Here is a 21,499-nt window from a genome sequence, read left to right on the forward strand (position 1 = left end):
CGCCTCAGTCCAAGCAATGTTTGAAGCCAGTGGACTAGGTGTTGTTGTTCCATATTAGCATTCTTGTTTTTCTATTATTCTGGTTATTGACAGGTTTATAACAACTGTAATAATAAGGGACAGCCAGTGATGACGGTAGATAGTACAACAACAAGACAATGCACAAATAATTAGTTATATATAGGCCAGTGAATCAAGGTGCTATTGACATATACAGATTAGAGAATTTGCAGTTAGAATACATGGGAAGCCTCTGAGATCTTGACTGGTGATTTCAGACCTAAATATGGTGTACTGCTTGTTTTGAGTCAGAAGCAGTCCGCCTATCCCCTGATAATCACTCAAGACACAGAGATGTTTTTAAAAGGACCTTTAATAAAGCTATTCACATGGGTTGAAATAGATTTCAGAGGGTAACCAATATTGTGTTTTTAGAAAGAAACAAAGAAAGTGTAGGATAATTCCCTTTATATTTACTGAACTGCCTGGAGACATGGGGAAAGAACACAAATTATTCATCTGAATTTGAAAAATTATATCTCAGTATTATATATATATGTTTTCCAGTACTTAATTTCCATAAGCAAACAAAGCCTTGGCTCATAGTTCACTTTGCATCTTACATTCACCTGACGCAGGTGTCTAACTGCAAGGGCAGCAGGTTGAGTATTAACAAATGGGATTAAAAGCTTTAACAAAGGTGTCAGAACAGAGGACACACTCAATGGCTTTCACTGCATTACTGACATCGATTATCTTCGTAATCCTTTTGTATTCCTTTCACTGATGGGGACGAGAGAGGCAGGGAGCTATTAGCGACTCAGAGCACCTGTTAGTGACGGTGACATCTGACAGGTGAAGTATGATAATGTCTAACAAAAATAGAAGCAGTAAGTGACTCCACTCCATAAGGCAATTAGGGACCTCAAACTTTAATAAGACTTTTGTTTAGTGATGATCCTTGCCTCTGGGGGGCCCCAGGCAAAGGAGGTCCTGTCCTAACTATCGGTATCCAGCTGTCATACGGTAGCTAGAAGGGGCCCGAGGGGGGTTTTGGTGCAGTGGCGGTGCACTGTATAGTGCCTTTATGAGGTTTAAGGGAGGTCAAAGCTTTAGGATTGTAAAATGTGCCAAAATGAGTGGCCATCAGAGGCTCCTTTCCCCCAAATGTTTTTTCCGTGGGGCCCCAAACATTTGCCAGAAGCCCCTGCTTCTGTTATATTATGTGGTAGTCCTGTTGCAGAGCAGTGCATTGTGCTTCATTTTACTCTACAGTCAGCTTCATAGCCTTGTTTTATAAGACTGAAAATATTTTTTGTGTTTTACTGCTTTGGATACAGACTCTTGAGGATGCAATTAACGATGCACATCACATTCAAAAGCCAAAGAAAGCAGTGAAGTGACTCTGTGTATTTGTGGAGCTGTAAACAAATATAACAATAAAGGGCTTATCATCAACACCAAAAAACAAAGCAGAGAAATAATTTTAAAAATCAAATTTAGTTGAAATCATGTGTTTACAATAACTTATGTGGGTGAGTATGTTTTCTGATGTTATACAGTACATAGGCATAGATTGAGGGGGTGGGGGTTGAGGGGGGTGCAGGGGACATGTTTCCCTCAATATTCAGAACATGTGCATTTGTCCCCCCAAATAAAAACATGAAAGTAGCAGAGGACTTTGACAAAATTGAAGACAATTATATCACAAATTGATGCAAATGTAGAAAATCCAGTGTTTGATGCTAAAACTTTTTAGATGGGGGACCCCCAAACTCTGGTACTGTTCGTATGATATCCTACGGAATTATCGGTTTGGTTAAGTTTAGGAAAATGTTATGATTGGGTGTTGTCATATTACGTACTTAAAGTTACGTAGGTTAGGAAAAGAAATACAGTTGGGCGCCTTAAAAGTTATGTGCTTAACGTATCATGACGTCGTACCTTAAAATAACTCAAAGTTCACTTCATTTTACATGGGACACAAACACCAGTCTCCTGGGGGAAAGATCTATGTTTGTTTGATCTATCCACCACCCCAACCTGCATCCGTATGCAGATTTTCGTTTTTTATTCCACTTCCTTCTTTACTCCCGTCAGCGCATTTGTCACTAGCCTCCTTCATGATTAGGTGGGTTATATACGAATTCTGGTGCATTACTTTTCGCAGGTAACCATACGAACAGTGCATGAGAACAACGTAAGCGAAACCTACACCCTTGATACAGTGTGTGTTTAACAAAGGGGGTATCAGTTCCCCATATGGAATTTGAATGGGAAAGTACAGTAATGTAATAAAAATGTACTTATTCTGTGACGGTCATCGGACAATAAAAAATACTATCCCTATATCTGTGAAATTCATATTCTGTTTTCAGATTTAAATAATCAATTATCATTCATTAGTTGCCTTCTCTGTGTAAAAATTATTTACATGTGTGTACATCATTTATGGTTTATTTAGCTGCTGGAGCTGCGCCTTCAGCAGCAGCGCCTTCCTCCACCTGGTTCGTAAGCAGGAGGAACTTCAACACAGGTCCGATGTACTCCATGACGGTGTCTTTCACTGATTTCTCCAGCAAGTACCCTTCTGTCTCAATCTCTGTGTTTTCATTCCCTGCCACTGCATCCATGGCGGTCTGCAGGAAGCGCAAGCTCACCAGCACAGAGCCCTGGGATGAAGGAAGGGGGGAGATAATGAGGGGAGCGGGTTAAATGTAGGGCAGATGTAAGTGGTGATTGATAGAAATTGCATTAATTGTGCACATGAGACTCTGTAAATGAATGAGGAATCATGTGATGTTCACTTTCAATCAGAGTCAAGATGCTCATAAAAGAAATCTTTAAATTATTCAGCAGAAAAAAATGCATCTAGCCTTGTGTATGCTGCTTACATTTTATACAAAATGGTGAGTTGCTGCAGCAGAATTTTTCCTGCATGTGTAAAGACATAACACAATGTGAAAGTGTGCTTTTATACAGCCTTGGCAGCTCTACCACTCACTGTTACACCTCCAAATTAAAAATGAATCTCTGCCTGAAATCACAGTCCCTGTAAACCTCCTCATAATATACCTGTAAGAGGAAGACTGACAGTACTCCAGCCCCAATGGTGTTCATCAGGCCCATGTAGTAGTTGACCAGGGCCTCTCTGCAGCCTCGGAGGTAGATGTTGAGCTCCTCGGTTTGGTAATCATAGTTATAGTGAGCTGAGTTGTTGGTGAGCTGATACTGGATGCATGGCCGTGGAGAGCTGGGGTTGCAGCAACTGAATGGGACTCCATCTACCAAGTAACGGCCATCCACGTTGCTCTTGATGCGGCTAAGAAAACAAGAGAAAGGTATGATTACATATACGTTCCTGTAATGGGATGGGAAACCCACCGCCCAATTATGTATCATACTGTCCGCAACTTACTCTTTCACTTCCTTAGTGCTGAAGTCAAGGTAGCGGTTACTGATCCACTGGACCTCAAACCAGTCCCTGAAGTCATTGTTTCCACAACACTGAAACTCCATCTGCAGGCGATCGATGTTCTGTTTCTGGAAGCAGCGGCCTGGGGTGTCAGTGTCCTTGTAGAAGCGGATGCCGTTCCTCAGGCCGGCCTTCAGAGAAGACTCCAGACTGCCCTTCATTGCATAGCTCATGATGACAGCCAGCAGCATGAGGACGGTGAAGAAACAAGAGACAGCAAAATAGGGCTTCAACATGCTCTTCCAGCGGGGAAATCGACCGGCATCCAGAGCATCCTGACAGATCTTTGACGCAAAGTAGTTGATACCCAACGAGGCCAGACCAACGATCATGAGGGTGTTGGGCACAACGTGTATGTCCGAGTTATCCATTACCTGGAAGCAAGTCACACAATAATGTCATTATTATTTGTTTGCTGGAAGGAAACAAGGGAAACATGCATCAGAACATATCTGGTAAAAACCTGGAAAGTATGTCTTAACGTCAATATACAAACACCCACTAATAAGCAAATATATTTCAGTTATTAAAGGTCCAGTGTGTAGGATTTAAAGGGATATATTGGCAGAAATAGAAAGTGAACAACAAGTATGTTTTTGATTAGTGTTTAATCACCTGAAAATATACATTGTTGTGTTTTTATTACCTTGGAATGAGCCATTCACATTATGTTGTTCGTGGTCATGTATAATTAACCTCACCTGTGTACATTTTTTGTGATATTGCCAGAATACACGCTTAAGAAGGGCATCTTGCCCGATACATCCATGTGGCAATATTCAAAATTCAAACTGGAGTGTTGTCCCGATCTTGTCTACGGAGATTACCACGTTTCTAAAGTAGCCCAGAAAAGACAAACCAAATGCTTGCTCTAGATAGGGACATTCTTATTTTTGCCTTGGCCACCGTAGTTAGCAGCCCCTCAGTGATGAGCACCTCAGAAAAATATTGATTTATTTAATTTGAAACTGCTTTATTCAGTGTTTACTGGTTTTAATCACCTGGTCCGTTTGTTCTGGAGAGAAAGAGACCTCTGCGGATTATGTGGCTCCAGGTAAAAACTTCCTGAATGTCTGGATCAGAGGCACGCATTCAGTTATTAGAGACAATAGGTGAGGACACATTAGCAGGTGCTAGGCTAGCGGCCCATCTCTGACATGCCAAATTGCATCGGAGAAACACTGATTTGTAACATGAAACTTTTATTCTGTGTTTTTACCGGTTTAAATCACCTAGCACATTTGTTTTGGAGAGGAAGAGAACAATAAACACTGAAGGGATTCTAACCAGGAGAAGTCTCAGTGGGCTGCAATCTGCTATCCTCACCACTAGATGCCACCAAATCACCCCAAATCATTCACACTGTTCCTTTAAACAGCTTATTCTCATACTGAAACTACATGATTCTGGTAATGAGTAAATATCCAAACCTGGCTGCAGCTATAGATGTATAGGTGTAAATTATAGATGCACTGTGCCCCATTTTATTATATTTAACAAATTCAGTCTGACTTTACAATCTTGAATCAAAAGTTTAAGTTTCTTTGGGTTTGTCCAACTTGATCAGATGACATTTGTTGAAGAACCCTCACAGGTTCAAAAGAGTTCAACCCTTATTTATAAAGGGGAGGACTCCTAAAAAGCATGCGTACTAATTTTCATCTGCAGCATGACAGTCAGCCACAAATATGAATGATTAAGAGCCTCTCAGTTAATCAGAGTTTAATGAGCGTTGAGCAGCTCACCCCAAGCAGCTGAGGCTCAGCTGTGTTGCTCAAGGGCACCTACAGTGCACGAACTGTAGCTGCACATGTCATTCAGTTGCTCAGTCCAGATTTTACTTTACTTCAAACTCACACTGTTCAAAAAGTGCATGAACTGAAACACATGTCCCTTGTGAAATGTGGTATTGCCAAGTAAGGCTGTAGAGTTTCATGCTCTGTATTGTGTGCAAAAGTCTTTTAAGTCTTCTAAATTCCACTGGTTTTTGCAGAAAAACTTGACACAAGCCACATGTCTGAAACTTATTGTACGAAGTGACCTCTCAAGTGGTTGATTTTAGTTAAATGGAGCTATGAAAGGCCACTTTTAAGAAGAAAATAGACTGCATTTTGTTGGATGGAGGACACCCACATTGAGTCTGGTTGGCCTATAGATATAAATCATTTTCATCAAATCACATTTTTCTAAGTCTAAGTCTCATCAATTCTGTAATTTATTTATTCACTTATGGTGTGTGTCTTTCATTTCCTTTTTTCCAAAATATATACATGTCCATTTACACTTTTCACAGTCATGCAAACAGAATATTGTCATAACCTCAGCTGTCAAAGGATGAAACAACCCAAACAGGTCAAACAAAATTCTGTATTTTGGTACATTTAAAAATATTCAAAATCATGTTGATAACACAATAATAGCTGTTTCACCATAGTTGTGCAAACATGATCTTTTTGAGGCTGCAGCTATTTAAATGTGGGAATAAAATACATCCAAATAAAACTACATAGGTTTGTTTTCAATGCAAAGTTGTGATGATGGCCTTCAGATGAAGGGATTACGGTGATTAAGACTGACAGAGCCTGGTTTATCAAATGATGAGTCAGGATTCAAAGTGGGTCACAGGTGTATTTACCTGCTGCTGGTCTCCAACAAGGACATTTTGTATCAGAATCACCTTTTATTCATCTTTTCAAGACCCATTTTTATGTTTTCTCCCAAAATGACGACAGTTTAAAAGTAAGACAGACGGCTGAACTTAAGTGTGTAATCAGCTGTATCACCTTACAACTTCCAAAAATGCTCTTCCTCAGTCCACTGGACTGAATCATGATTGGCAGTTTATGTTTTACCTGTTTTCTCTGTCACGAAAGACCACTAGGTGAACTGATTTTCTTCTCAGTATGACCACAGTTAAACTATTCACACCACTATGTAGTTACACTGAGAAACATAATTACATGTCACTCACTCTTGCAGTTATATTGTAAAGTATTACACTATTAATTGTAATCTGTTGGTAACTTGCAGGTTAAAAAAAAGAGTCAGAAACAAAGTCTGGAATACCTCTGCCCTCCTGCGGAGCTCCGTCTTGAGGATGCAGCCCAGGGTGAAGGTGATAGCCCCGGCCACTGTGGCACACCAGGAGAGGAGCCACAGTCCCTGGGCTAGCTTCACCCTTTTCTGAAAGGGGAACTTCATCTTCATCACCACCATGGTTGCAGCGAGGGAATCCCAGTCTCACCGCGGGGAATAGGGGAAGGAGAGCGATGAGCCAACGAGGGCCGATGCTGTGCTGCTATGTCTGCGAGGGAGAAGGACAGGTCAGAGGCAGGACTCAGATATGAAGAGGACCAAACCGAAATTCAACCCCAAAGTGGAAAAATAAACCAGTAGCAACAGAGAAAGCATAATTACACACTGATGATAGATTTGAAAAAATGAAAAAAGGTCAAAAGAGGCTGCAGCAAAATCCTTGAAGAGCAAAGTTTTACAACTTCACAAATGATGCATCTCCAATAAAACAAATGTTAGTGCATCAAAGTTCACCTTATTTGTCTTCCCAAAAAGTGCTGAAAAAAGTCCAGTTATCTCCACCGACCACTATGCAACGTCCAGTGTGCCACGCAGTGGATTTGGCACACTGGATTTGGCAAACCTGAATGCAGGAGCGTCTTAATACTAATGCCTACCTATCCTATTAAAGTGGTCTGTGAATCCAGGCCATTGTCTGCTCAGCATCCACCACTCACACAGAGGGACACGGATGACAAAACAAATTAAGCCTGACAGGGGAGATGGATATTATAAGACATTAACTGTGTAACAGGTATCCTCTGGACACAACTTTGAGTACGCACATAAACTGGAATATATGTGACGTTAAAAGAAAATTCAACTTGGGAAAAAATAATATTTAAAGAAATAAAGAATTTTGATTTATATTCAATAATAACACTTCTTTTCAAACATTTTGATTTCCCATCACTGCTTATTATCATTACGTGTGAATTTTAAACGGAAGCATGAAAAGGAAAAACATTAGTGTATACAGTCAGAGAAATAAATTCACACTGATGAAAAGTTCCTCTTGAGGATGAGTATGTGACAGGTGAGTAAATGTTGTTTATCTTATTGCACCTGTGAGGAGCTCAGAGGGATAAATATGGCTCTCTCTTTGGTGGCCCTGTGCTGATCATCATCAGGTTGGGTTGTCAGCAGGATTTAAGAAAGTTTCAGGCAGAATCAAAACAGCACGAGGAGGAGGCTCTATTTGCCTCCCTGAAACTGGTGCTACTACCTTGGGTTTTTATACGTACCACAACCAGGTAGAGGATCCTTCATTTCATATTCACCCTGCTTATCCAGGTCAGAGTGACAACAGGACAGGTTGGGAGAGTCCGTGTCCTGTATTTGACCCTGGAGCACTGTGAGTGGAAATGGAGGGCCTGGAGAGAGCGGTTGGAGGGTCTGCTCTCTCTAGAGCAGAGAATGGGTCCTTGCGAGTGATTCAACAGGTGATCTCAGAAATACGCCTGTGTTTAAAGAAGAACACACCTTACAATATAAATCTGTCATCTGCTATTCATGTCCTTGAGAAGGCAAACCAATCTCCATCAGATTTTCTGTTATTTTTGTTTTGTAAAATAGTAGCAAACTATAAAAAAAATCATATGTTCATTTTACATAAATACATAAATAAATTACGTAAATTAAGTATTTTAAAAAAATCCATTTAATGAATAATTACTTATTTTATTTGGCTTTTTACTTTGGCATTTTATACCAGATACTATAACGTTTACGATAGCTGTTTTGACACAAAATCTGGCACCAGGGCCCTTCATAATCGCGTGCACTAGGCCCATCCTAACTACTATATGCCACTGGGTGAGACACCTGGCAAGCTGCAGACAACTGCAGACCACTGCTCAAGACCAACAAACAGCAAAATCGTTGTTTCATAGCAATGTATTGCTGCATCTTCCAGCAGCTTTTTAGCCACTCAATGTGGTGTTTTTTAGCAACCTGTCTCTGTTTTTCCTGCCAGGATAGTGCCATTAAAAGTGACTATGAACATGAACATCAGTTGATAAACACAAAGTACAGCTGAAGCCAGTGGGAATGCCATTAGTTTTGCAGGTATTTGGTCATAAACTACAAACCAGTATTTTGACCTGATGACTAGATCACCAAAGTTCTAAGAATTCATCCTGAGAGGCACGTAAATGTATGTTTCAAATGTCATGGCAAATCATCCAATATAGTTACTGAGACATTTCAGCCTTAGTCTTAGGGCTGCTGTGAAACTGCGCTTACTTACGGCAACAAAAAGTTTATCTTAGGTGGGCTGGTACAATGGACAACCAAGAAAGGACGGCAGAGGAGATACCCGCACACCAATGCAACTGGACTGGACAGCCACAAAAACGTTCACAACCTGAGCCCAATGCAAAAAAAAGTCAATTTATTTAAGACATCTGTGCTCAAAAAGAAGGGTGCTCAAAGTGCAAAAAATGGTCAAACAGTCCTTAACTTTCATCAGTGCTGACACATTTCAATCTCCGCTCCCTGCAGCAGCCCCAAAGAAAGTGGCTAAAGCTCCTGGATAAAAACCTCTGGAAAAGTCAAGCGATCACCAACAGTCATTAGATTCACCCTGTGAATTCCTGTGCAACATTTCATGGCATTTCATCATCCAGTAGTCATTGAGATATTTCAGTGTGGAACAAACCAACTGACCAATCATCAAACTGTCACACTGAAACTGCCATCCATACAGCCAATACAGCTAATGTGGCTAAAAGCATACTCTCAGTGTGGATACATAAACTGTCGCAGGGGCACAGTTTTTGGTTTGAATACTGACTGACAAGTACATTAAAAATGGCTATATTTTGTTAGTAATAGTTGCTTGTGATGTTCTTGTTGATTGTACAATTAGGTAAAACACATGCATAAAAGAGAATCCAACTCTTGTGACCCCCTGAGCAACTGTAAAACTGCTCTGCAGCCTGTATAAAAGCCAGTCCAGAGGCTGTAAAAATCCTGACATCCTACCAGCTGCAATCTCAATGACCTTCAAGGAGATGAGCTCAGACTGCACAGACTCTGAGAAACACCTGCCACATTTTGGTTGTAGCAAAATATATCCTCCTCTTTATAATAATGTCCCTTACCTGTCATGCTATTCCTTAATCTAGATTTAACTTAAACTTTCCAGAACGTTTCCTAGGTAACACTTAAATCTTCATTTAGTCCTTTTGAGAGAAAGCTGATCAGAAATAAAACAAATGCAGACTGTCAAATTTGTTTCATTGTTACATTTGGTTTATTAGATGTTACATGGACAGAGTTACATGGATGACATTTACACAAGCTTGTGAAATGTGTTCAATTGCAAGCTTTTCTTTCTGTCGTTTAATTATTATAACCACAGGAAATAAATATTTTGCACAAAGACAGGACATTTTTTTGCACATACACATATTTTAAACTATTCCACAACTGTATTTGTAAGTATACATTACGTCATATAATACATACCTAGTAAGACTATTAGATAGTGATTAAGACTTGTAGTACATAGCATGAAGCAATGCATTCAGCAGAGCATAACTGTGGCTACCTACACAAGAAGTACATCTTATATGAATACATAGTGTTTCATGCAATAAAGCAAACAGAATAAGGAGAGGAAAAACCTATATCTGCATGTATACAACCAAAAATACATATTTCACTATTTAATGACCACATCTAAGCAGTTAAAAGTGTAAAGTAATGTATGCAATGTGATCATTTAATTAAGTGTAGATTTTTATTAAGAAACAAATGAGGGAGAACAATGTGCCGTCTGAAGAGTGTTAATTAAAGACAGGGAAAGAAAATTCAAAGGTTGAGTCTCCTCGAGCCACATGTTAATTAGAGGGGCTGAACCACTGAGCCGCTGAGGAAGAGGCTCATTTAACTTTTCCTAATAAATAAAGATTAAAGTTTCAGATGCAGCGAACAGTGCATCCATGTTTCTGTCACAGCTGTGTTCGCTCCCCTTTCAACAACTCATCTGGAATCCCTCCTGTCCAGCTGTGCACCTCAGCCCTGCCCTGACCCTGTCCTTCAGCAGGCTGCGCTCCACACATGAAGTGGTTGAACATCCGCTCAGCTGACTGCAGGCCAGTCAGGCTGCTATCTGCCTCTGACGTCCTGCTCAGCCTCACAATAGCTGCATCCCTGTCATTGCTCGTTCTCCAGTGATGAATGATCTCATTATCTAAATCCCCAGTAGCTTCGCCCCCTTGGTGGTGGAGGTCCATCATGGCCTCTGTACCTCTTAGCTCCTTCTGCATGTGATGGCGAGCCAGAGGGATTTCCTCCAGGCTGGCTGACCGGATCAGGATGGCAGAGCCATGATTTGGACTTGTGGAGATCCTGAAAGTGTCCTCACCTGCCGTGCCGTCAGACAGATTCTCATTGTGCATGGTGAATTGGAGATGAGGTATTTGCAGTGGGCGGGGATAGTGTCCTCTGAGGATCTCCTCACCCCCTGACTCACTGTCTTTGTCATCTGCTTCCCGGTGTCTCCACACTGGAACTCTGTTTGATCCTGTCAGTATAAATCGTGGGGTCTCGTCTCCCAGCTCGGACCAGTCAGACTCCTCCTCCTCTGGGACTGACCCCAGAGGTTGCTCCTGCCCACCTGCTTTGGCCTTCTCATAGATATGATTGTCCATGAACTCAGCCGGAGGGGGGGCGATGGGAGGAACCACCTGATTCATGGCATCATCTGTCTGAAAATGGAGCTCAGTTTTGTGTAGCACTGATGTTACCTACAGTAAGTAGAGGTTAGTAAGGGATCAGTTTATTTATCAAATGATGCAAAGACAAAGAATAAACAGGTTTGTGTAAAAATAAATATAAACATAGTAATGCTGAATTCTGCATGTGCAATAAACAAGTTTACAGGGGCTTATCAATATTACATTTTTATGTTTTTGTCCGTTTATTTTTTGCCAGTGTTTGTCATTGTTGGGGTGCCCTTTTCTGGTTTTCCTCTTCTGCCTCTGAATGGAATGGAAGGTAAAGATCTTACATTGAATGTTTCCACACTGTTGGCGTATTTTGCATCAGCAAGCTGCTTCGTCAGTGCCGAAATACGTCGGTTCAACCTCTCACGTTCTCCTTCCATACTCTGAGCCTGTCACAAGAAAGCACAGGGACCATAGTGTCACAGGTAAACTTTCAGTAAGTGGGGGAGTTTTAATAACTTTTACTGCTCAGTCAACGTTAATAATTCAGTAGCAGAAGGCTCCGACATGTCACAAAATTTCTAATAATTCAGGCTCAATCACAAGAAACAAAAAAATGCTCCCAATCTCACCACTGAGTGAAGCCTTTGCTCTAGAAGACTATTAGTCTGCTGTGTGGTGGAGCAGTTGTCGTGTAATCTGAAATGAGGCCCCAAATGAGAGAGAGAAGTTACTCAACAATAATACAATATACAGTACAGGCCAAAAGTTTGGACACACCTTCTCATTCAATGCGTTTTCTTTATTTTCATGTAGATTCTCACTGAAGGCATCAAAACTATGAATGAACACATGTGGAGTTATGTACTTAACAAAAAAAGGTGAAATAACTGAAAACATGTTTTATATTCTAGTTTCTTCAAAATAGCCACCCTTTGCTCTGATTACTGCTTTGCACACTCTTGGCATTCTCTCCATGAGCTTCAAGAGGTAGTCACCTGAAATGGTTTCCACTTCACAGGTGTGCCTTATCAGGGTTAATTAGTGGAATTTCTTGCTTTATCAATGGGGTTGGGACCATCGGTTGTGTTGTGCAGAAGTCAGGTTAATACACAGCCGACAGCCCTATTGGACAACTGTTAAAATTCATATTATGGCAAGAACCAATCAGCTAACTAAAGAAAAATGAGTGGCCATCATTACTTTAAGAAATGAAGGTCAGTCAGCCCGGAAAATTGCAAAAACTTTAAATGTGTCCCCAAGTGGAGTCGCAAAAACCATCAAGCGCTACAACGAAACTGGCACACATGAGGACCCACCCAGGAAAGGAAGACCAAGAGTCACCTCTGCTTCTGAGGATAAGTTCATCCGAGTCACCAGCCTCAGAAATCGCAAGTTAACAGCAGCTCAGATCAGAGACCAGATGAATGCCACACAGAGTTCTAGCAGCAGACCCATCTCTAGAACAACTGTTAAGAGGAGACTGCGCGAAACAGGCCTTCATGGTCAAATAGCTGCTAGGAAACCACTGCTAAGGAGAGGCAACAAGCAGAAGAGATTTGTTTGGGCCAAGAAACACAAGGAATGGACATCAGACCAGTGGAAATCTGTGCTTTGGTCTGATGAGTCCAGATTTGAGATCTTTGGTTCCAACCAGCGTGTCTTTGTGAGATGCAGAAAAGGTGAACGGATGGATTCCACATGCCTGGTTCCCACTGTGAAGCATGGAGGAGGAGGTGTGATGGTGTGGGGATGTTTTGCTGGTGACACTGTTGGGGATTTATTCAAAATTGAAGGCACACTGAACCAGCATGGCTACCACAGCATCCTGCAGCGACATGCCATCCCATCCGGTTTGCGTTTAGTTGGACGATCATTTATTTTTCAACAGGACAATGACCCCAAACACACCTCCAGGCTGTGTAAGGGCTATTTGACCAAGAAGGAGAGTGATGGAGTGCTGCAGCAGATGACCTGGCCTCCACAGTCACCGGACCTGAACCCAATCGAGATGGTTTGGGGTGAGCTGGACCGCAGAGTGAAGGCAAAGGGGGCAACAAGTGCTAAACACCTGTGGGAACTCCTTCAAGACTGTTGGAAAACCATTTCAGGTGACTACCTCTTGAAGCTCATGGAGAGAATGCCAAGAGTGTGCAAAGTAGTAATCAGAGCAAAGGGTGGCTATTTTGAAGAAACTAGAATATAAAACATGTTTTCAGTTATTTCACCTTTTTTTGTTAAGTACATAACTCCACATGTGTTCATTCATAGTTCTGATGCCTTCAGTGAGAATATACAATGTAAATAGTCATGAAAATAAAGAAAACGCATTGAATGAGAAGGTGTGTCCAAACTTTTGGCCTGTACTGTATTTTAGTATACATGCACATTGTATGAGGCAGTAATATAGCTAGGCATTATTTGCAGGTGTCATCTTAGGTCCGAAACACAAGACAGAGTAAAAACAGAGGTGAAATCTCATTTCAAAGCATATTTCTAAGGAAAACAAATCAGGGCAAATTTAGCCTTGTTCATATTGAATAGCTTGATATACCCAGGTACAACAACAATACATCACAGTTAAATGTATTTTATTCAATTTCTTTCACATCCACAAGTAGCCATTATGTTACACATCCCTAGTAATTGTACATTAAAAAAGGACTTCATCAGAGCCCAACTTTATGATTTTGGTTACATGATTGAGAAACAAGTTGATTCAGCAGCCTAATTAAGTAATAATCTTTAAAATTTGTATTTAAATAAATGTCTGTGAAGTCAAGATCTATTGCCAAATGAGATAACACACTGGTTATTAAGCCTATGACCCACTGACGAAAGCCTTTCATTTGCACTATTACGAACTGGATGTCTGTGGCAACAATCTCGGGAGAGATAAGGCAGAGCTAGCGCAACAGAGTCACTGTTCATCTGTTTTTTTCCAATCTCTGCTAGCGTTGTGTTGTTTGGAAGTGAGATCCAAAAACACACCTGCATTTACCACTAACACCCATAGGTGCCATCAAAGAGAACAAATCAGATATCTTTGGAATTGTAACTTTTTAACATGTGTAACACCAAAACTGTCTATTAAAGAGCACAAGCTAATAGAACTCGGTTTTAGGAGGGGAAATGTGGATTCCGTCGTGGCCATGGATCTGTGGACAAGCTCTTTACCCTTGCAGGGCTGTTGCAGGGGTCTTGGGAGTTTGCCCATCCAGTTAACATGTGTTTTGTGGACTTGGAGAAAACTTACGACCACATCCCTCAGGGAGTCCTGTGGAGGGTACTGAGCCCTCCGATCCTTGTATGACCAAAGTGAGAGCTGAGTCCACATGCTTGGCATAAAGTCAAACACATTTTAGGTGGGTGTTGACCTCCACCAGGGTTGTCTCTTGTCTTCTGTTTGTGATATTCATGGACAGGATTTCAAGGTGCAGACAGGGGGAAGAAGGGGTCTGGTTTGGTGACCTCAGAATTGCATCTCTGCTTTTTGCAGATGATGTGGTTCTATTGGCTTCATCACACTGTGACCTCCAGCATGCACTGGGGGGTTTGCAGCTGAGTGTGAAGCAGTCGGGTTGAGAGCAACTCCAAATCTGAGGCCATGGTTCTTTGCCAGAAAATGGTGGACTGTCTCCTCTGGGTTGAGAGAGAGTTGTTGTCACAAGCACAGGACTTCATGTATCTTAGGGTCTTGTTCACGTGTGAGGGTAAAATGAAATGTGGTTTGTGGGGTGTCAGAGGTAACGTGGGCACTGCGCCAGACCGTCGAGGTAAAAAGGGAGCTGAGCCACAAGGCAAAGCTTTCAATTTACCAGCCCATCTTCATCCCAACCCTCACCTATAATCATGACCTTTGGGTGGTAACCGAAAGAATGAGATTGCAGATACAAGCAGCTGAAATGAGTTTCCTCCATAGGGTGGCTGGGCTCAGCTTTAGAGATAAGGTTAAGAGCTCAGACATCCAGAGGAAGTGCAGAGTAGAGCCGCTCTTCCTTCAGATCAAAAGGGGCCAGTCGAGGTGGTTTGGGCATATGATAAGAACGTGTCATGGGCGCCTCCCGTTAGAGGCGTTTCGGGCATGTCCAACTGGTGGGAGGCCCCAGGGTAGACCCAGAACATGCTGGAGGGAACATATCTATTCTAGGTCTGGGAAGGGATTTGCGGATAAAATGGCCAAGTTAATGAAACATAAGAAGGAATTTGATGTAATCTTTTTCTGTCTGCTGTTTCATTTTCTGAGTCAAGTAGTTTGCCCACAACTTTTGCACATGGTCTGGAAAAATAACGGATTTGCTCCGAATGACGTAAATCTTCAAAGAAAATAAATTGAGAAGACAAAAACAAAGGTCTATCCATGCATTCTTTACCTCCCAAACCTCTCTGTGAGGCTGCTAAGCTCCATACGTGTCCTCTGAAGCTCTGCCTCCAGAAGCTTTTGACTGCTCATGAATTCCTCTCCTAAACACTCCATCCTCACTGCTGTCTTCAGCAAAGTTTGATGCAGACCTTCATTCTGCTCCTGTAGTACCCTGTCAGGTGGATACACAAAATAAGAGATATAAAATGGAGTAAGACTTGAGCGTTGTATGAATTCCTTTCATTGATCTCTTTACTATTATATTACACATTGGTTGTTAAATTGCAAACGTCAGTGTTTTCTGTGATATTCACATACAAAATAATTTGAGCGTGCAATAAACATGGATAATGTCATGTTCATGGTTGCCACTTGAACTATGATTATTAAAAATCCAAAAGGAATTATGTCATACTTACATGATCCTACCTAGTTCATGTGGCTTTTCCTATGTGAAAGAAAAATGACATTCAGAAATACCATTACAGAAGGCCAAAGAATAAAGTGAAAAAAAGCTGGAAAATGGAAAAGAATAAAGACAATGGAAAAGTCAATTAAATTACCATTAGTCTGAGCAATCCATTGTCCTGTAATAACTAATCTAGTGTCCACTGTGACATAGACACTGCTGCCCAAATCAATAGACAAGCAAATGAGTGGAACACTATTACATAACCAGTTAATCAAGCATGTGTAACGTGGGCTGCTATTGACTTGCCAATAATTACTTCATGGCACGCTGTAATAGAGGATTTCATAAATGAGTATAGGACTTAACACCAAGAGAAATGTCATACTTTATCTGATGAAGGGCCAATAAAGCTTGTCTGTTCCTCATCCTGGCTGGAGGGGCTGCTAGTGTTCCTGGAAGAATTTGCCTTGCTAGAAAGAGACTCCAACTTCTTGGGTAAAGGGGGACTGCCAGCATGGTGGCCGTCGTGGCCAAGATTATTGTTTTTGGTGTGGGGCTGGTTGTGATGTGAATCTCCATGTTGATGGCTTGGACTGTGGTGGTCACCATGGTGGTGCTGATGGCTCGGACTGTGGTGGTCACCATGATGGTGCTGATGGCTTGGACTGTGGTGGTCACCATGATGGTGCTGATGGCCTGGACTGTGGTGGTCACCATGATGGTGCTGATGGCTCGGACTGTGGTGGTCACCATGGTGGTGCTGATGGCCTGGACTGTGGTGGTCATCATGGTGGTGCTGATGGCCTGGACTATGGTGGTCACCATGGTGGTGCTGATGGCCTGGACTATGGTGGTCTCCATGATGGTGCTGATGGCCTGGACTGTGGTGGTCATCATGGTGGTGCTGATGGCCTGGACTATGGTGATGCTGATGGCCTGGACTATGGTGGTCTCCATGTTGATGCTGATGGCCTGGACTGTGGTGGTCATCATGGTGGTGCTGATGGCCTGGACTGTGGTGGTCATCATGGTGGTGCTGATGGCCTGAACCATGGTGTTTTTCATGTTGATGTTGATGGCCTGGACTGTGGTGATCTCCATGGTGGTGCTGATGGTCTGTACTGTGGTGGTCTCTATGTTGATGTTCATGGTCTGAACTATTGTGGTCTCCATGGTGATGCTGATGGTCTGAACTGTGGTGGCCATCCTGGTGGTGCTGATGGCCTGGACTGTGGTGGTCTCCATGGTGATGGTGATGCGATTCACCATGGTGGTCTCCATGGTGGTGCTGGTGCTGATGGCCTTGACTGTGGTGGTCATCATGGTGGTGCTGATGGCTTGGACTATGGTGGTCTCCATGGTGATGGTGATGGGATTCACTGTGGTGTTCATCATGATGGTGCTGATGGCCTGAACTGTGATGTTCTCCATGTTGATGGTGATGCAATTCACTGTGGTGGTCTCCATGGTGATGCTGCTGAGATTCATTGTGTTTGTTTCCATAGTGATGGTGATGGCCTGGACTTTGGTGATGGTGTCTATGATGATGATGATGATGAGGTTCACTGTGGTGGTCTCTATGATGATGATGATGATGATGATGATGAGGTTCACTGCGGTGGTCACCATGGTGATGATAAATTGTGTCACTGATTAGGCTCTGGCGTCCATGGTGATGTGGAGTAGTTGGGCGTTCAATGGTTGGGTGGTCGCTATGGCGGCGGTGACCTGAACTGTGATGTTCTTCATAGTAATGTGTTGGAGTGTGGTGACCTTTACGAGGAGTTGTGATGTGGTGGTCTTCATGGTGACGATGACGAGAGGGGCTATGATGGCTGCCATGGTGACGGTGGTCTCCATGATGATGGTCTCCATGGTAATTGTGATAGGATGTGTCTTTGTGGTCTCTGTGGTGATGAGACTTGTTGTGGTGGTCACCATGATGATAGAGAGGACTGTGGTGGTGTCCGTGGTGATGGTGATGACTTGTGTTGTGATGGTCTCTGTGATGATGGTTATAACATGGGCTGTTGCAATCACCATGGTGATGATGATGACTAGAAGCGTGATCGTCTCCTTGGTGACGATGGTGGTTGTGCTCGTAAGAGGGCGAATGGGAGCGATGCTGAGAGGCTTGAGACCATGACTGACTTCTTTTCAAACAACGAACATTGGTGCAGCTTCTGTGACCCGTGCGATGGGGTGAGCCTGTAGAACGGTGACGTTGACGCTGGTGAGAAGATTTAGAGTGAGAAGGCTGAGAAGAGTCCTTGCTGGTATGAGAGTACTTGCTGGAGCAAACTGATTCTGCAGTGTCGTGCCGACTCCTCGGCTGACTGTGTTTCTCAGTGCTGCTGTCTCCCTTACTGGATCGAACAGAGGCTTGCCCTGGACTGCAGGGTCTTTGAGCATCTGTAACCCCAAGAGTGGTGAGTCTCATGGGGCTGAGCACCTGCCGAGTGATCTCATTAAGGAAGGCAGAGAACTTCATTTTCTCCTTCATTAAATTCTTCTTGGCTTCACTTTTTCTCCTCTCCTGTTCATTTTCATCTTCATTTTCATGCCAGTCTTTTTCTTTGGGTCCAGTGAGAGCCTCCATTGATTTGCTTTTGCGGACACTTCCATCATTTCCTGAGCCTCTTGTAGCCCGGTTCTTGGTTCCCTTGGTGGGGCCGCTGTGAGAGGACTTGCCTTTCTCCTGTTTCTGTTTAGCAGAGAGCCTGTTTTGATAACCTCTTTTATCTATCAAAGGGACCGTGTCGTCTTCCTCCTCAAAGTGCTTATGTTTCCCGGAAATGTCAGTACAGGACTGCGAATGCTGAGCCTTCTTAAGAGGATGTCTATCTGAACAGTCACTGCTGGAGTTTGAGGACAGGCTAGATGAAGATGTTGAAGAGGAGGAAGAAAATGAAGATGAGGAGGAGGAGGAAGAGGAAGAAGAGGGGGAGGAGGACGAGGAGGAGGAGAAGGATACTGATGAGGATGAAGTAGAATGAGAAGAAGAGGAGGATGAAGAGGAAGCAGTTGAGGAACTCGAAGGAGCTTCTGAGAGAGAAACATGGCGATGGTTTTGTTTGCGGTGGTAATGGCGAGAGTGAGGATGATGAGTCTTGTCTTCATCATGCTGATGCTGATGGCCGGAGGGAAGATCACTGAAAAGGCTGTCGTCCGCTGTGGAATGGGTGCTATTTCAGAAAGAAAATAAAATTATTATAGACACACTGGAAACCAATATAAGACTGAGACAAGCTAATGATAATGATAATTATTTTTTGTAATAACGGAGCAAATTTATGAATCAAAACTCTCATAACAAACGAACACAGAAGGACACAGATCTCTGCCACCTTCATCATTATCATATGAAAATTAAAATAAAAAGAGAAGCACATATTCTATACATGAGGACAGGCAAGAAACAGTAGATAAGAAATCCATAATTACTCATGGCTGTCATTATCATCTGACTGATGTGACTTTTGCCAATGACGATGGCCTTGATTCTGGTGATGGTGCTTCATCTGTGGAATTTTTGAGTTTGCATTCTTTCCATGCTTGCGGTCTTTCTCTTGATGGTCACACATTTCAGGTTTATGACCTTTGACGCCTTTGGTGTCCTGATGAGTACGTAAAGGTCTGAAATATTTCTCCATCAACTGGCACGATATCAATCCCTGGGGAAAAGTTGCATAATTCAGTCTGTGGTGACAATTATTTTCCTATCCACTTTACAGAAATAGACACATGGTAATATTTGAATTTTAATTCATACTATTATTGCAGTAAAGTAGGAAAAGATAATGATTACAAAATGTATGATCGATAGATACTAATACAGTACTACTTCATAAAACTATCAACCCAATCACCAGAATGAATGTTGGTATTATGTTTCTGCAAACCATGGATACGTTACGCTTATACGTTATTATGGGGCAGATACGTTACAACTTTCCATTTCAACAACATTGTGGTTCACATAAAACCACTTAGTTATGGTTAGGATAAGATTTTGGCTTAAAATACTTTTGGTGGCACTATCCCAGCAGGAAACACAGCGATGTCTCCATAAAACACAACCATTTTTTGCTGCACCATCGTAAAAGGAAATGCAGTGCTATCTCTGTTAAGAAATAAAAGCTTTTGATGGCACTATCCCGACTAGAAATGCATCAATGTCATGATAAAAAACAACCGCTTTTTGGGAACTATTGCAGCAGGAAAAGCAGCAATGACTCGGTTAAAAGACAAAAAAAATCATGGCACTATCCCCTTTGGAAACACAGCCATTGATCGCTGAAAAACACCCACGTTTGGGTGATAAAATGCTGCTGGAAGACTCACTGAAGTCACTGTTAATCTCAAACAGTTGTCTCACCATCACTAAGCGTCACATCATCCCCTCCATTATCCAATGACAAGGTCAGCTCATATGCTACGTCACTTTAGAAACATTGATATGATACATATGAAATGTACAAAAGTAACATATCTGTGGTTCGCAGAAACCAACATTGCCTTCTGGTGACTGGGTTGAAAACTATACTGGCTTACTACAGAGGTAATATGACTGATCATCAGGTGTATGCACATCATTTCTAAACTGTACGGAAGTATTAATAAAAAATAAATCTATTTTTGAAACATATGTAGTGCTACATGCAATGTAAAGGCAAATGTAAAAAAGTCAAATGCAGACTTCTCTGTGTAAAATTAATCCTTGTGTTATGAGTTGCATGCAACGCTATGAAAAGCAAGCTCATTGTAATTGAGAAAGCAGCTACAGAGAAGTTAATTCAGAAATAATCTACCATGCAGCCAGCACCTGTACTTACGTCCTCAAAGAAGCCACAGAATGACACAGGCAGTGTTGAGTGAAACACTGACTTTCTCCCAATGATCCACCGTCCAGTTGAACTGGGAAGCACATGTAAAACCCGCACACACCCACACATCAATATATATTCCTGTGCCATCCAATGACAGAGCGACCAGTTGTTGTACTGTATTAAACTCTGCTGTATGCTGTTCTGTGTGTGATGACTTATGCACATATTTTAAAGATACCAGCATGAATGAATACATATACAGTATAACTTTACATACAACAAACATAAGATCAGTGCACACTGTATGTTTGTATACAGTGACAACACCAGAATTTTTTCACTGTTGTAGCCAGATGGGGCCACTGAAAATCTTGGGGTGGCACACCAAAACCAAAGCCATAACTACAAATCAATCAATTTGTTTATGCTGTTGAAGTGTATAGGCTTGTTGAAAAATATGTAAATACCACAACAGGTGTTGAGTTCCACAACAATCTCGTTTCAATGTGCTATGTATTTGTATAATCATGTGCTTGGTGATTGATTGTTCTTCAAATAGATTTAAAAAGACAAATATACAGCTTCAATTTAAAGGAGTACATTGATTGTGAGGTACAAAGCATTTATTGTGAAAAGGCCTTCTCAAGTTTAAGGGAGACTTGTGGGTACCCA

General features: G+C 42.0%; 1 protein-coding gene and 1 long non-coding RNA gene across 2 annotated transcripts; both read right to left on the minus strand.

The window, feature by feature from the left end:
* Positions 1-355: 355 nt before the first annotated feature.
* Positions 356-7,129, minus strand: rom1a (retinal outer segment membrane protein 1a). Its single transcript, XM_049592074.1, has 5 exons — positions 7,025-7,129; positions 6,542-6,779; positions 3,419-3,849; positions 3,076-3,322; positions 356-2,672 (listed from the first exon to the last, which is right to left on the minus strand). Exons 2-5 carry the CDS (start codon positions 6,689-6,691, stop codon positions 2,457-2,459), a joined length of 1,044 nt encoding a protein of 347 aa, XP_049448031.1. The 5' UTR covers positions 6,692-6,779; positions 7,025-7,129; the 3' UTR covers positions 356-2,456.
* An 8,539-nt stretch (positions 7,130-15,668) lies between these two features.
* On the minus strand, positions 15,669-16,414 carry LOC125898450 (uncharacterized). Its single transcript, XR_007450629.1, has 3 exons — positions 16,384-16,414; positions 16,006-16,034; positions 15,669-15,758 (listed from the first exon to the last, which is right to left on the minus strand). It is a non-coding gene; the product is annotated as an uncharacterized LOC125898450 (long non-coding RNA).
* Between the last annotated feature and the right edge of the window lie 5,085 nt (positions 16,415-21,499).

Source organism: Epinephelus fuscoguttatus, linkage group LG12, assembly GCF_011397635.1.
Source record: "Epinephelus fuscoguttatus linkage group LG12, E.fuscoguttatus.final_Chr_v1".
Lineage (NCBI taxonomy): Eukaryota > Metazoa > Chordata > Actinopteri > Perciformes > Serranidae > Epinephelus > Epinephelus fuscoguttatus.